This window comes from Sipha flava, unplaced genomic scaffold, assembly GCF_003268045.1.
Source record: "Sipha flava isolate LNK unplaced genomic scaffold, YSA_version1 49577_pilon_pilon, whole genome shotgun sequence".
Taxonomy (NCBI): Eukaryota; Metazoa; Arthropoda; class Insecta; order Hemiptera; family Aphididae; genus Sipha; species Sipha flava.
Window position 1 is genome coordinate 43,251 of NW_020273337.1, and position 17,678 is coordinate 60,928.

Consider the following 17,678-nt stretch of genomic DNA (forward strand, 5'->3'; position numbering starts at 1 on the left):
GTACGATTTCTACGTAGACAGATTGTCTACTAACAGGTCTACGGTTAAAAACTTGAAATCACGATTACCATCTTGAACCGCGGTTGAAATGCACGTAACTTTTTCCTATTCCTGGAAACACTACGGTACGTGTGTATTATTCATCGGTGAAGTACGCAAGAACGTGATTTCGTATGAATATATTTGCTTAACATCAAAACACGCGAACTTAATTTTTCCGGACAACCATTGAAAAACACGACGTCGCGGCGCGCTACCGACCACGCAAACGTATTTTGTTTCGGTTCTCGTTCCACGGGTCCATTACCGATCGCCGATCGTGCAGCGGCGGCGGCGATCGTCGGATATCCCCCGTAGCGATCCAGCGGCGAAGCGGAAGCGAGCCCGGACGGGGCACAGATCGCGTCTTTGCCGCGAACGGCAGCATCAGCAGCAGCAGCAGCAGCAGCAGCAGCGGAGACCTCCGCCGTCTACCAGACGCGGCACTTGTCCGCGGGGTTCATGAACGAGCCGACGGGGCACCGGAAGTCGGCGGCGAAGTGCCGCTGGTTCTGGAACGCGCCGATGACGCGGTACCGGCCGGGCGGGTGGCGGCCGGTGAGCGCGGCGTGCCGGAGCGCGTCGGCCCGGTACACGGAGCACCACACGTTGGCCGCGCTGATCCAGAACATCTGCCGGCCCGTGTACTCGTGCAGCCCGGGCAACCGGGGCTCCCGGCGGCGTCGGCGGTCGCGGCGGTACGCGCTGTACGCCAGCGCCACGCCCCCGTTGTCCGCGATGTTCTCGCCCAGCGTGTTCAGCCCGTTGACGCGCGCGCCGCCGTCGCCCGCCCCGCCGAAGCCGCCGTACTGCCGGACCATGCAGCGCGCGCGCTCCGCGAACCGGCCGCTGGTCTCCGGCCGCCACCAGTCCCGCACGTTGCCCGCCCGGTCGTACAGCCGGCCCTGGTTGTCGAACGCGTGCGTCATCTCGTGCCCGATCACGTAGCCCGCGCCCCCGTAGTTCATGTAGCCCGGCCGGTCGTCCGAGAAGAACATGCCCTGCAGTATGCCTGCAACCCACGCACCCATGAATACATCCACGTCCCCGTGAAGTTTCATCGGTTAAACATGCCTTCGGCCAAGAGATAGAATAAGACATCAAAAAGAGAGTCTCACCCGATCGCGTAGTTACACTCGTGCAATTAGGACTGTACGTACGGTACGTGTACGCGTGTGTTTATCGATGTTAGGGGTGAATGTAGTTATGTCTAATCGGCCGTGAAAAAACGATAAAAAGTATTGCCGCAGTCGTGGATTAAGGGTGTTGTTGACTTACCCGCCGGGATTTGTATGCTATTCTCGACCAGATTGTAGAGCGCGTTGACAACGGTCACTCTGCCGTGTGTCGTCCAGTCGGACTTGTTGACCGGCACGTGTAGCTTCTCGAAGTTTTTGTCGCATACGAACTTGGCCAGTCGCAGCACTGACCCGAAGTAATCGCTGTCGTTTTCAAATCGCAGCGGCGCGTAGTAACCGTCCACCTTTTCGGCGTCCAGCAGCTCGTCCGGATACGCAACGAATTCTTCTATAGCTTTAGCTTTGTCCAGCGCGTTTTTTTTTCGTCTCCGAATCCATCCAATCTGTCACACACGTTTTTCAATATGACTGCAAACTACATTCTCCAAAGTAAACGAGATATCATCACGAGATAAACCGTTATCGTATCTAAAGTATACTAGCACATCAAAGAACTACATTGTGACGCATAGGAAACACAACAAATGACGTTGATTTTTTAAATTTATATCATGAAAATTTTTCGTTACCACATCTTATAGACGTATCGTTCAAGTTATTTTCGTTTTTATATATTATAAATTCAGGTTATAATATAATATATTAAATACTCGAACATAGGTACAATAATTTTACTAAACTATAATATATTCAATTATTTTATTAGATAAACGTCACTTTATATACAAAATTGTAAATTACAATTAATTTATTATCAAATATTATTTGCTATTTTAGGAACTATTGTAAGAATAATCAAACATTGTGTACGCGGATCGGAATGCAATGTGTGGAAATAATGAAGTTTAAGAGGAAGAGTCAGAAAAATCCAATATTGTGACTGGGCTAAGCTAGAAAGATGCCCTGTTTTTAGTTCTCTTTTATGTTGGATTTTAATCAGTTATGAAGGAGACGTTATCGTGTGTAGCAGAAATCAGAATTGAAAACGGTCAATAATTTGTAAAGTATGAGCGCGCTCGATGTAACGATATTGGGGAAAAATGAAGAAGATATATAGATAAGTTTTAAAAGACAAGACTATTTGGCTGTAGATAATCACAGTAAATCACAGAACTCTTAGGGTCAAACATTAACGAACCGCTATTGGCCAAGTAGAAATAAAACTAAGATCGTTAGCAGCAAATGGATTCTATTATAGGTCAACACTCCCGTTGAAGTCGTAGTGTCTTCCGCTGAAATCAAACATAACACTGAACAAGTCGCTGGTCAGCGTTGTCAAGGAATGTTATCGGTAGAAAACGGAGAGCAGCTGTCAAATGCGTACGATGAAGCGAGTGAGATATTTTGAGACGGATATTCTACCGCGGCAGTGGACGCGGACGACCCACACGAAGCCGACAACAAGAAGCAACGATCGTTTGTACCTGAGTTCTTCAGGGCCACGTAGATCTCTTGCCGGACGCTGTTGATCATTTGGACGGCGGCGGTCTTGACGCGCTCGCTCGGGTATCGTTTCAGGTACATCGCGCCGACGGCCAGGTGAAGTTTGGACGACACGAACTCGACGCACTCGGCCCACCGCGGTTCCCGGGTCAGCGGGCCCAGCATCTCACCATAGGCCACCTGTTGCCGGGCCCGCAGCCGTCCGGCGGTCAGCGCGATGCAGGACGCCACGGCCCGCCACACCATGTAGTTGGCTTGCACCCGACGGTCGGTGGCCCGAAGCACGGGGCCCAGTCCGGATAGGTACCCGGGCACGTTAACCATGACGCGTTGGCCGTCCCGTACGCACGCCGCGTCGCCGCTGCGGCCGCTGTCAGGGCACATCAGCCGGTTGATGTACTCGCGCCACGGCACACCGGGCCGGCGGGCCGTCAGCTCGGACACGGTCAGCACGGTGAAGTCGGCCAAACCGTCGGCGGACTGCATCTGCTCGAGCGCGCGACAAACGAGAACAACGGGTTCAGTCGGGGGCAACCTAAAGGCAAATCCTAAAGGTATGGTTTTCTAAGCGCGGTTGGCCGTGACGGCCGATATGACTGGTTTCGTAGACATAGAAATCGCAGCTTTTCAGGTTAGGTTAGCTCTAAACATATTTTCTGCGTTTTGTAGCAGTACTTAGGTTTTTGTAGAGTAACGACGCCTGTTGAATCGTACAATTTCAGTATGCCCGAAATCGCGTGCATTGTGAATAACAACAAAATCATTATAAGTTTGCTCGAAGAGAAGGAGGAATGAGATAACATTTTTTTTCTCTAATTTTTATCCAAAAAACAAAAGAAAATCAACCAACGTTTTATTTAAAAATCGCGTTTTTCCCAACTTCTTAAATAAGTATTGTCTCCGTATACGTTTGATATTACAGTATTGCAATTAAAATAGTAACGATTGCATAAACATTTTGTGACAAAATCGTACTATTGACAACTGTCGCGGTAGATTCGTTGGCAGTGAAAACCAGTCTATAGGAATAATGTGTAAACATGCAACGGTCGCAGCGTTCGGCCGTCGCGACCAGCATAACACCTACGCCTAACCTAACCTCGTTTTCCCAATCGATTTCCGTTGCGCTTCGCGTATCGCGGCGAAGGCGCAAACCTAAGGCAGCAGCGAGTACGGCGATTTCCCGCGTTGATACTTATCCGGATGGAAATATTAACTATCTAATATCCAGATAGAATTGTAAACTTTATCTGTTTGTCCACCTTAGACGAACGCTTTAGTAAGAACTTTAGTCAATTTATCTAGGTTTATTTTTTTTTTTTTGCATAATATTCGAGAAATATTTCGTGTGCTTCGGGGACTCCGGGATTTTTCTGCCCATCGCTGCGACGTAATGTCGGTAACCAAGACAATGAAAACGTGTAGTTAAAACGAACGCTATTGAAAAAAACCAATATGTTTTCCTTGATTTCGAACATTCATACCCTAATGTGTACTAACCAAATTCAGCTATTATTTGGCGCAAATATAGAATATAATTATTATATATCTGTGGGCTTCACCAAGAATAACCACGTATAATAATGATAATTATAAATTTTTGGGTAATGGATAACGATTATCATCTCGTCATCATCATCTACTGTTTTTGGCAAAAACTATTAAAATCATTATGAAATAAATTCTTTGGTCCACGCAGAGCAGTTTTCTTTTAAAATTAATCCTTTAATCCACGTGGAGCAGTTTTCTTTTCGTTAATTTTGTATTAATGAATTTTAAAAAATGCGGAGCGCTAAACGGCTAAACGGGTAAATCTATTAACCATCCTCCACCAATATCCGTTCACAAGTGTTTTTCCAGCTCTATCGGTCTTATCGCCGAAAGCAAATTTTATTCTAATGAAATAAAACGCTTTAAAATCACGATAAATTTCAAATACCTCAAAAAAATACTTTATTCCCGATATGTCTGATAATTTTTTTGTTTTTTTTTTGTTGACAATTTAGTATAAAATTGTTGTTTATTTTTTAACTTATCTGCTTTATATTTAGATGAACTATGATTATCTTTTATTAAGATAATGTTAGTTGAACTTTGTCTTTATCTAAATTGATTTTTAATATATTATCTTCACATAGATAAAAAAGTATTTATCTGGGCTCAACCCTGGGAAGTGCTTCCTTTTATTTAGTAGTTAGATGGGCAATTGATCAATAATCAGTGGTACATTGTTAGACTTAACAATAAACATACACAAATACACTTATATTACATGAATAAATATTATACATACATAACGACTAATTTTTTTTTCTCGATCACCTCCCGAAATGTTGTAAATGAGACCCGTCACCTTTAGTCTAAGAGTAAGGGATCATATTTTAACCGATGTTGCTGAAATTAAATTAAATTAATTCTAAAATATATGCTACAAAATTAATGATATTTCGCAATAGAAAAAAATAAATCAAAATATTCTATTTTTTCGTGCAAAAATTTCTTTTGATAATGTAACAGCTGCATTTGACTACAAGAATATAAATATAACAACTGAAGGAATCTGAGAAATATATAAAAGATTCAAGGAAAACATTGATTATACCACTAATATATCAAATAAAAAAAAAAAAATTAAATAATACTAACCACACGTTTTGTTAAGATAGGGCTCAAGATTGGGCATTCCCTAAAACACAGGTTTGCGCACGCCTACAAGTTATGATCGCCATTCAAATGGGTCGATCCCGTACTTAACCGACGTGTTTACCAACAGAGTCGCCGATAAATGTTTACTGATTCATAGTAACACCGTGCGCATCTTATTGCGGTCTTATTGGTCGATTTCGATCCCGCGGATAAATGTCGGGCGGTAGTCGTTCGGTACCAAATACACACAGATCAACTCACGACCGTCGTGCGACGGTTTTATGTTTTCTATTATATTTTCGGCCGATGCGCCGACCAAACGTAGTTCGGTTTAATTTAATTTTGTATTTTATTTTCGTGAACGATTTACGGACCTGCGACATGCGTGCCAGGAGCACTTCGAGATCGAGCGACTGGCGGAGCTCACGGACGGCTCGCGGCTTCTGTGCACCGAGCGCGACGGCCACGTCCACCATGTACCGGTAGTAGCTGTCCACCATCTTGTCGCTGAGCCCGCGCTTCAGGTACACCGGGTTGATGCCGAGCGTGGGCCGGTCCAGCTCGACCACGTGCTCGGTGGTGTCGTTGTGGTTGACCGCGACGGACACGTCCAGCAGGTAGTCGACGTTGAGGCCCAGCTCGCGGAACCGGTACACGCGGTCCGTCCACCGGAACCCGGCGCCGTCCCACCGACCGCCGTCCAGCACCGGCCAGCCTCCGACCGCGGTGATTAGGCGCAACAGCGGCGCCGCGTCCAGCTCGTCCAGCCCGCGCTCGTCCATGCACATGCCGTACAGCCGCCTGGCCAGCGTCGGGTGCCGCGGTCCCGGTCCCGGTCCCGGTTCCGGCTGCTCCAGCACGCGGCGCACCTTGTCCGCGATTGCGTCGTTCAGCGCGTTGAACGTGGTCCGCTTCGTCTTGTCGTCGTCCACCCGGGCGCCCCGGGTGAACCGGCCGCAAGCGAACTCGTAGAAGTCGTCGCACGGCCGCACCGTCTTGTCCATGTTGGCCAGCACGGACGCCGCGGACATAACGCAACCCTCGGTCACGCATATGCGCCGGTCCGAGTCCGTCGGGTCAGCCGACCGCGGCCACGTCAGCAGCACCGCCAGCAGCGCTGCCGCCGCCGGCCGGCCGCACCGACGGCGTTCGTCGGCGGCCATCGTGACGGCGGGCTCGGAGGGAGTTATGGAGGGTCGAAAGAGTCAAAGAAATTAACAGTTTTTTTTTGATAGTCGCGAACGGAATATGCGACAACACAAAAAAGCTATGCGACACTGTTTGTTTACAGGCGACCTGTTCCGTACGCGATACCGATTCGCACTGTGGTAACTTGAAAACCGAAATAAATAATATTGACCAGCAACACGAGTCTTCGGGGCTCGGGTACGCATCGTGTCGCGCGCGTGTCGGCAACCTTAAAACGACATCAATGAACGTGAAACATTGTTCGCTGTCATCGGAGCACGTCAACGAGTCTCCTGCTAGCGAACGGCGGCGCACGCCAACACCAATCCAACCTGACCAGCAGCGGGAAGAGAGCGAAATTTTAGCGTTAACGCGGTCCGAACATTCGATTTGCGATCCGTTTTCCATTTCTTGTCGGCCGTTCCGACGTTCCTGTAATTGATTTTCGCGCGTGCCACACGTTTGACACACGTCGAAACTTATCGATCGTTGCACTTATCTCACGCGGCTGAATTTCGCTTAAGTCGTCGGACCAAACGGCCATTGGTGGCGAAATCGGGACATCCGGACCTTATTGCGCTCATCGACCGTGGACAACGGACGACGAGCGATTGTCGGATAGCAGTAGGGTTGCAGCCGTTCGATGGGTTAATCAATTTCAAATTTGATCGGGTTTCTTTTCAAAAAAATTGAAATAACGAGAAAGTTTTCGATATCAAACCCGTCTTAGCGTCGTTCGTTTTTACGTATGTTTTATTGGAGTGGTGATTCGTTTTCATCCAATTTCATGTCCATTGTATTTTGAAGCTTAGCCAATTCCATTTGAACATCGATCGGTATACACAATATAGTCATCGTACGTACGACGTAACAATTTTTTATTATTATTTTAATGTATACCAAACATAGTATAAATAAGCTCTAATTCCGTCCACATCTTAAGAAGGTATCCTCATGCTTATGCGTAGAAACCTAAATAAGTTAATTATTTTAATTCGTAAGTAACTAATTGATATTTATGATCCTATTATTTAAACTTTTTTTTTTAATATGGCTTGCTGTGAATCTATTCTATATGTATATCTAAAATATAATCATATTTTGATACATTTTTTCAACTGGTTGGTGATTACGTAGTGTAATGTATTAATATCGACAGTCGTAACAAAGTCTGGTAACTAACTCACCGATGGACACAACGGGTATGTAAGGTGATCTTATTTATGTTTAGAAACCTAAAATAACGTATGTCTTAATTTAAAAATAAAATTCTGATCTACGATTAACTGATATTATTCGTAAAATCACTATCTTGTACACGTAGTAAACAAATAACCAACAATCTGAGGTCATTTTGATAAAATGTTTATTTTGAACAAATGTTTTTTAAATTTCTTTACAGTGTAGGTACCTACATACTATACAGGTAGATTAGTTTAACTGAACTAAGTTTAATCAAGCACGATTTTACTCTCCAATGTACAAGTACCTTAAGTGTGTAAAATAAAGATAATTATAATTTTTTAAAAATGTAACTAGAACTAACTTTGTTAGGGAAATACATATTAATTTATTTCTATATTATGAAATTTCGAACCAATCATTTCTCCAAAATTTTAATTGTTCTATCCTCAAAATAAATACACGGAAAACAAATGTGTGTTTTATGATTCGAATATTTTTTTATTTATTTTTTTTTATTTGTTAAAAGAATAATTACAATCTATATCAATTTGTACATTAAGTTATTTTTATAATACATGTTTTACAATAACAATAACTAACAGAATGAGAGAGCACTCAGTAGTGCCACTCGACAGATTATTTGAATAGATCTTTAGGCTAGGTCCGATTTAATCATCTTAGAGGGTTAAGTGTACGGCGTGATCTCTTTCAACGGTGGATTTTAAGGAGGTTCGCAATATTATTTTTTCGATTTTAATTAGTTAAATTTTTGCCAGTTTACTCTGCCAGCAGTGAGAGAAGGTCTAGATAGTTTTTTAGCTTTAGCACCTATCTCTAGGAAAATCGGGGTGTGATCGGAGGAGAGATCGTTTAGATTCATTATATTAGTGATAAGATGGTTGGGTATTTTGTAACGAATATATCAAGTATATCAGGAAGTCTGTTTCTATGGGATGGCCAGTATGTAGGACCAGGGGGGGAAATTTTTGTGTAGTTTTTTATAGTTAGAACCGTATTAAGGGCTTGATCTCTAGTATTTGCAGAACGGTTTCCCCAGCAGGAATGTTTGCAGTTTAGGTCGCCTCCAACAATGAATTTTTGTCCTAAAGAGGAGAAGAATGTTTCAAAATTTTTTGGTGTTATTTTAGGACTTGGAGGACAGTAAATAGATGATATTATGATATTGCAAGTTGGGTATTGTTTTTTTAGGTTTATTAGCAGTGATGTGACTTGTAGGTACGTTTCAGAGTATGAGGTTAGTGGGTGATGGGATAAATTTTTTTTCATATAAGTGGCGGTGCCGGCATGGGCTGTACCATCGGGGTGACATTTTAGGTAGACTTGGTATCCAGGAATAGTTAAATGGGATCGAGGAGTAAAGTGAGTCTCGGATATTAGGGCGATGTCAATGTTTTTTTTTCGTGAAGTAATAATTGAAATTCATTTTTATGGTTATGAAGACCGTTGGTATTCCAAGAGAGTATGGAGAGAGGAGATATTAGATTAGTGATAGGTATAATAATTAATGCGTAATGACTAGCTTGTTTATAAGTGTTGTAAAAAGAGTTATAAGAGGAGTTATGAGTGACTGGAGTTCTTGGATAAATGATGAAAGGTGTTTATAAATATCAGGAAGGGTATCGGGATTGCAGGAGTGATTTTTCGTATTACCTTTGGCTGAATCGGCATAGGATGTCTGTCGCGTGGTATTACTGGTTGAGTTTGGATTTACGTAGTTTTGGTAGGTAGAGTTCAAATTGATGATGCCCGGGAATTTGGTGGTTGAGGGTTTACTTGGAAGTTGACGGTGATTATTTTGGTTAAAATCCTTGGATTTTGAATTTTTCGATCGTTGAAGAACTTTGTGTTTAACGCAACCTTTATAATTGGCAGGATGAGATTCGCCACATAGTGCGCAGGAAGGCGTCGTGTCTTTGGGCTTTTCGCAGAGTTTGGACAAGTGGTTAGAGCCACATTGGACGCATCTGGGTTCATGGTTACAATATGTCTTGGTATGTCCGTAGTCTTGGCATCTGTGGCATTGGGGTAGGTCTCGCCGGGAATTAGGCTCTTTAATTTTTATTTTAGTATAACAAAGCGAAATCAATTTGAAGATATTTGAATTGTTTGGGGCCGAATCCAAGTCGACGAAGAAAATTGGGAGGACTGATTTTGAGATTTTTGACTGTATGTTTGAAATATTTCTAAATTAAAATCCATTTAGAGTGAGTTCATTTTTGATATAGTTTATATCAGTTGTGGGGTGAAGATTTCGTATAACGATGCGATATGGTTTATACTCTTTTGCTTGATAAGTGAAATATTCGTATTTATTTTCGAATTATTCGGTGGTATGACTCGGTTGAGGTCGTTAATAGTTTTAAGTCTTTAGAAGTCGACTTACATTCGAAATCGTTTTTTCCTGTAATCGCTAGTATTGATTTTACGAAATCGTTATAGTTTACTGGAGTGGAAATTAATATTGGTGGTGTGATTGACGGAGGTTTTTCGCTGGTTGATTCGTGTAATATTTCGTTCTCATCATTTTCAATTACAGATAAAACATCGTAACGGTTTGGTGAAGTAAATGAAGAATTTGTTTTATTTGCAGTTTTTGGTTCTTTAGTTTTAGGAGATTGACCTGGCGAAGAGTTTCGTTTGGTTTTGTAAGTGACAAAATGCTGATCATCTGAGTCTTTGTCTAAGTTTAGAGTGTTATTTGTATAAGGAGGACTAATAGTTAAGTTTTTAGTATTATTGCTATTACCTTTGTTATTTATTTTAGAGGCCGTTTTGATAAATTAGTAGATTGGACATTTATAATCTTATTATTTTTAATTGATGACTACAAACGCCATCGTTGACGTCGATGAAGATAACGGGCGGTCTGATAGCGGTAATAATTGAGAAATTAAGCCGATAAGCCAGGTAGTGTAACGGGCGGGTGTTGGCCGCCCGGTTATTTTTTTATTTATTTATTTAATTTCATACATATATACATACATATGAATACTGGGCCCCACTGAGAGAACTCGTGTGGGGGCCCAGGAGTTCAAAGATAACATTACATTTGAATTACAGATAATTACAAATAAAAAAGAGAAAAAAGAAGGTTGTACATTCTTAAAAATATATAATCATATAGCTATTTTTTTTTTTTTAAACTAAAATTAGATAAAAATTGAATATATTGTGTTTATAAAGTACTGTAACAGATTATATGATTAATTCGTCATGAGACTCCAACATCCATTGCAAAATTCTTTTTTTAAATAAATTAATTGTAAGGGTTATTATTTCGGATGGTATTTTGTTACATAAATTTATACCGATTACTTCAAAATATCTACTAGTTGTTGTTTTTTTAGTTCTTTTAATTAAAAAATTGTTTTTTGCGTATCTTGTGTTGATACCATGCATTATGGGTTGTAATAAGTTATGACTTTTTAAAAAAATTGCTGTTATTATGAAGTATAGTTTCCTAACAGGGAGTACATTTAACTCTGTATATAAATTTCTTATTGGATACATACGCTCTTTATTGAGCAGTAACCTAATGATTTGATTTTGACAAATTTGAAGCTGAGATAATGTATTTTCAAAAACGCCACCCCAGCCTATTATTCCATATGAAATTATTGATTCCACCAATGCCAGATAAATCTGCCGAAGTTTTGGTAATTCTAGAACTTAATTTAAATTTCTTAATATGTACATCATTTTTCGAAGTTTTTTCGTTAATAGATCTATATGGTTCTTCCATCTCATATTACTACTAATTTCGATACCTAGGTATTTGTAATTATATTCTATATTTATTGATTCACATAAACAGTTGTTAATTTGTACACAGTGAATATTGTGAACCTTTATCTTTGTTTCGGTGGGTAACATACTATCTATTAAGGCATGAGGGACAACACACGTTTTTTCTAAATTTAAAAATAGATTATTTTTAGTTAACCAATTTTTTATTAATTTTAAATCTAATTGTATTATATTAAATATTTCATCCCAGGAATCGCCCGAACATAGCATAACTGTATCATCAGCATAACATACTAGCTGACTTTTTAAAGGGAGTAAGTGAATACCGTTTAGTTGTATGTTAAAAAGTATGGGAGAAACAACTGTTCCTTGTGGAACTCCACATTTTACAAGGCACAGTGAACTAATAGATTCATTTATTTTAACGCATTGTTTTCTATTACTTAGGTATGAAGAAAATAACTGTAAAGCTTCATTTCGTAATCCTAGTTTATTTAATTTGAGTAAAAGTATGTTGTGGTCAACAGTATCAAACGCTTTCGCAAGGTCTAAATATACTGTAGCGCATTTTTTGCTTTCATCTAAAGATTTGTAAATGAATTGTGTGACTTCTGCGATGGCTTGATCAGTGCCTTTACCTTTTTGAAAACCGTATTGGGATTTATGAATAATATTGTTAGTTTCTAGGAATGTTACTAGTCTGTCTTTAATCATTTTTTCCAATATTTTAGCAATATTTGAGATCATTGAGATTGGTCGGTAGTTATTGATTAGATTAGTTTCGCCCTTTTTTGAATACTGGTGTAATTATTGACAATTTAAATAGATCGGGTACTATTGCATTAGATAGACTAAGATTGAAAATATGTTTTAATGGATTTGCTAATGTAAATTTATTTTCTTTTAATAGATTTACCGTAATACCATCTAGACCAGGTGAGGAGTCATTTTTTAGTTTTGTGATTTGATTTATAATTTCACGTTCATTGGTAAGAATAAATTGATTAACTATCGGTTTACTTGGGATGTGGTCGTCAGATAAAATGTCTAAATTATGAATTTCATTTTGTTGATTTTTTAATTTAGTAAGTAAATCTGATGCTACATTTATGAAGAAATCATTAAATTTATTTGATATAATTTGACTATTTTCCTTTAAGTTTAATTCAATACCGTCATGTAGTATTGTATTTTTCATAATATTTTGTTTATTACCTCTACCAATAAATTTATTAATTAATTTCCAACTCATTTTTGGATTTCCATTTGCTTTTTTCTAATTCTAATTTATAATATTTATTTTTGGCATTTCTAATTAATTGAGTGACTTTATTTCTGAAGTTTTTATAATATTTTTTTAGTTTATCATTTGCGTTATGTTTTTTTACTTTAAGATGAAGAAGATCTCTGTCTCTGATTGCTTTTATTAATTCCGTGGTCGCCCATGGTTTGATTTTTTTTAATTTCGAAGAAATTTTAAAACTAACAGATGACAATTTTATTATGTCATTTAATGTATTAATAAAACATTCAGTAGCGTGATTTACATCAGTATGTGCTAATATAGTATTCCTTGATTGATTTAATATTAAATTAGAAAACATATAATGGTCTATTTTAGTGATTGTGAGTGGATTTGGCGTATTTTTTCTATTACTTATAAGATTTCCAATACTAAGTAGTATTGGATAGTGATCAGTTATAGTTATTTGACTGACTATTGGTTTTACATATTTAATTGTGTTACTTTTCATAAATATATGGTCGAGGCATGAGTTTGAAGCTTGTCTAGTGATAGTATTAATCAATATATAGTATCCAAATTCAGCCAAGAGATCAAGGTATTTATTTGAGATTGTTGAAGTACGTAGTATATCTAAGTTTATATCACCTATCAATATCTTAGTCAGCATTTATTTGTTTGGCTTTTTCTAGAACGGTGTATTGTAATTCATTTAAGAATAATTCTACGTCATTATTAGGAGATCTGTACATTGCGTAAATTAAAAAACTAGTACACTATTTTTTAACTTGGATTTCCAGTACAGTATGCGATTTTGTTTGTAATTCTAAAGTAGAGATCATAGTTAATTGGTTTTTTATAAAAAACATAATACCGTCATTTTGGTTTTTTATTAAATCTAGTGTAGCATACGGAATAGTTTGGTAATTGATAATTTTCACTAATTATATTATCCCTACCTAACCAAGCTTCAACCAGAATTATTATGTCAAATTGTAAAGATGTGTTATCTAATAATATACACAATTCATCAAAATGCTTTTGAATGCTACAAATGTTAATTGCAATCATATTACACACGTTATTATTGCTGATAATTGAGTTTAACTTATCGATATTGCATATGTTCGTTTTTATTTCATTTATATCTGGTAATATTAAATTTTCACAAAACATTAAAGTAGACATTTTAATAAAGGTATATGGAGAGGTGTATAGTTATGAATTAATATAATAGGCCATAATAATATTATTAAAATCATATTGCAACAGATTAGGATTCTCATTAACGAATTAAGCATAGCATTTTTAGATAAGAACTTATAGCTACTATTAGAAATGTACAGAATAATAACTGTGACATAACAATGATTCAGTTTGTTTTTAAAAAATGACAGAATTTATGAGATTAAAGTAATTAAAATTAATAGGTACATAACAAATATATAAATAATTGGTAATATTTATCAAAACTAATAAAGAATAGTAATATTGGATGTTATAATATGATATCATCGTTAGTAAGATTAAAATATAATTTAGCGATTTATGTTTGAATATTATACGATTGTATTGAGGAAATGTTTGTATATAATATAACATAGGTAAGAATGGAAAGTTGGAAGGTATTAGACTTACATGGTTTTGAAGTTAGTAGTTACATGCGTTCAATATCGTTGATTGATCTTATTCGAGTTATTTTTGAGTTTTCATCCTTTCTTATTAAGATATCTGCATTTGAAATCCATATAAATTTGTAGTTGCGTTCTTTACCAGCAGCCCTTGTTTTTGAGTAAAGTATACGTTTTTCTTTCGTCAAACGTTCATTGATGTAGATTTTATTTTATTTATTCCAATTGTCTGATAGCATGTTTGCATTTAGTTTCTGTAGTTTATTATTTTTTATTAGGTTTTTTCTCATTTCCGAAGTTTCTAGTTTTGCAATTATTATTGATGGTTTGTTATTAGTTGAGTTTAATCTTGAAGCTTCTGTTACAGTTATAGAAATATTTAGTTTTTCAGCAATTTGTTTAACTGTATTAATACAGTTTTCATTTTCCATTTTTGGTATGCCCGTTATTTCAATACCGATACCCATGTTAGCTTGTTCAAATGTATCAAGTTTTTGTTTTATATCTAGTATATCGTTTGCTAATCTAGTATTTTCAATTTTTAATTGATTATTTTCTGTTCGTAGGTGATTCGTTTCCAGTAAAGCCGCGTCCAGTTTTTTGTTGAATTCATCAAATTGTGAACTCATAAAAGAAATTGACTTAATAAGCTCTTCCATCCTTTTCTCCGATTTTTTTGAAATTACTTTGTCAGATTTTTGACTTGGGACTCGACAAGTCTGACAAGAAAATCTAGTTTTAGTGTTTTGTGACATATTTTTAAAACTACTTTCAGTGACACCAGCACAATAAAAATGTAGATTGTTTTTGCAATTACAACATTCTAACAAATCTTCACTGTGAGTAAAAATCTCACTGCATTTTGCACACTCCGTAGACATTATAATAACCTTTATACCGAGATTACATATAGAGTAGGACCGCACTAAACGACGTCCGTACTGGATGATATCCGGCATAAACACAAGATTTAATTAAGTTTGTTACCAATTCGTTGACTGACGTAGATCGACTGGTCCAATAGAAGTGATGATGATTGGTAGTGATTAAACGGGATTTTTTGAGTTTGTGCGAAAAAAATCGGTGGTGATTAACTGTTTAAGAAAACTAAAATAAGCAGCAAGACGTGATAACGATATTACGCGGTCGGCGTGTATGGCGAGAATCTGATTCGAATATAGTTTAGTAATTAACCAAATTGATTTTTTAACAATAAACTACACGTCAATAATTCAATTAATTGTATACGGATTTATAAATATATTTATTTTTATTTACACTCAAATGCTAACATCACGTATAATGCCAAACGAAAATGCGTACGTGCATAGTATTTGATAGTATAATATTAAACTGTTTTGTAATTCTGTTAATTAAAATGTAGAAAATGCATAGAGATTTTTTAAATAAATAAAAAAAAAAAACTTAACTAAACGCTTATCATTTAAGTTGAGTTGTGTATTTTTGAAAACCAAAATTAATTTTTTTTTTTTTTTATGTCTGTTTTTATTTTCCGAAAACGTTGGTGTATAAAAATGGAAATTATTTTAATGGCCAGACCAAGCCTAATACAATCCCACAAGATGATCATACCCATTTAAAACAAATATAGTATAGTGAAAGTAAAATCGTCTTGAAGGAAGAGTAAAAGCAAGTTCAGAGTAATATACTTTACGCTCCTTAAAAATGTATACTTCTGGCATAGGCAAAGTTGGCCATTTTTTCGCCACGCAACTGCAAATAATCGATTTAGTACAATGAATGTATCGAATGCATTAGTATGATATATAATAGTACTATTGTACGTGTGTGGAATATTCGTTAATCGATAGAGAACGACAATTCATATTCCACGTGTTTGTATTCGTTGCCTACACAAAACGCCTACAATAGAATAAAATATTATAATGTTTACGTAGGCAGTTAAGCAATTTATTTTGATTAAGTTTTTCTGACATCCCGTGTTATTTTGCTATTGAAATTTACACGATATTGTTGTATGCATACATATTCTTATCAAATCGACACGGACGTACTGTGTTGTTTGCGAAGAGATAAACTTTTGTTCGTAAAAACTAAGATCCGACTGCAACACCGAATAGATTACACTGTAACGTATTGTATCACGCGCATAGGCGTGCGTGGACCTGTATTTCAGCGGGGGCCTACCATACATTTGGGCCCTATCTTGACAAAACGTGTAGGTATATTTAATGAATTGTAATGTATAAAGAATTAAATAAACATAACTTTAATTTTTTTGTTTAACATTGTGTCAGTTTACTCCCAATGAATATGTTTTCCTTGAATCTCGTATATTTTTCCCAAATACCTTCGATTATTTATGATTTGGATTTTTTCAGTCAATTGCAGCTGTTACATTATCAAAAGAAGGTTTTGCGCTAAAAAATAGAACATTTTGTTTTATTTTTTCTATTACGAAAAATCATTTATTTTTTACCAAACATTTTAGAAATAAATTACATTTAATTTGAGCGACATCGGTTAAGATACGGGCCCCTTACTCTTAGACTTAAGTTGTAAGGCACCATTTCGGGAGGTTTCCGGACACACCCGTTACCTCCCATGCGTACGCCTACATTCTACAATGTTAAAAATGAGTAAACTTGATAAAACGGGTAAAATTTCAATTTGATTCACCACGGCTTATGTTTCAAATCGTAATTGACTTATATTATGTAATTGTATGATATAAAGTATTATTGCGCGTGCACTGTGTCTCGTAATGTAACCACGAAAATATGTCTTGTTTCTAATTAAGTGAACACATACACAAAAAAAAAAAACCGTACAGGACGTTTCCAATTGTCAGTTTATTAAAACACAAAAGTACCACTCATACTACACGAAGACAGTCAAAACTAATATCCAATTTTGTTGGCGTGCCCAACACGGTTCGGTGGGCAGTGGTATTCAGTTCTTTGTTTATTATTATAATTGTTATTATTATTATTATTGTTATCTATCATAATATATGAAATAACAATATTAAGCGTATGCTTGTAAAAATGCCTTAAGAAAATAAAATAATAGTCGACCTATTAATAATAATGAGTTCACGTTTGATTAATATGATTCGACTGGGGTAAAAAAAATGCTATTGTGTTGTTGTTCTTGTTATTTTTAATCTATCAAGTCATATTACGTATATAGGTACAACATGTTATGTATGTGCGTCACAGAATTGGGAGCCATCGGTACCGGTATTAAAATTAAATCTTCGTTCAGTGTAGGTATTGTAAAATATAAAATTTTACAAAAAAGTAATTTTGATGGTTGTTAAATATTATTCAAATTTCAAACACGTATATTTTA

At 37.2% G+C, this 17,678-nt stretch overlaps 1 protein-coding gene across 1 annotated transcript; it reads right to left on the minus strand.

Annotated features, from left to right (window-relative positions):
- Window positions 1–470: 470 nt before the first annotated feature.
- On the minus strand, window positions 471–6,490 carry LOC112690222 (neprilysin-2-like). Its single transcript, XM_025564182.1, has 4 exons — window positions 5,702–6,490; window positions 2,601–3,167; window positions 1,318–1,621; window positions 471–1,051 (listed from the first exon to the last, which is right to left on the minus strand). The coding sequence occupies exons 1-4, from the start codon at window positions 6,488–6,490 to the stop codon at window positions 471–473; spliced, it is 2,241 nt and encodes a 746-aa protein (XP_025419967.1).
- Between the last annotated feature and the right edge of the window lie 11,188 nt (window positions 6,491–17,678).

What these genes read in the sequence shown, in the direction of transcription:
- LOC112690222 (XM_025564182.1), bottom strand. Translation starts at nt 6,490, where the DNA reads ATGGCCGCCGACGAACGCCGTCGGTGCGGCCGGCCGGCGGCGGCAGCG. An exon ending in TCCTGGCACGCATGTCGCAG is followed by an intron (nt 3,168 to 5,701) that starts GTCCGTAAATCG and finishes GCGCTCGAGCAG; the next exon opens with ATGCAGTCCGCCGACGGTTT. An exon ending in CGTCCGCGTCCACTGCCGCG is followed by an intron (nt 1,622 to 2,600) that starts GTAGAATATCCG and finishes CGTGTGTGACAG; the next exon opens with ATTGGATGGATTCGGAGACG.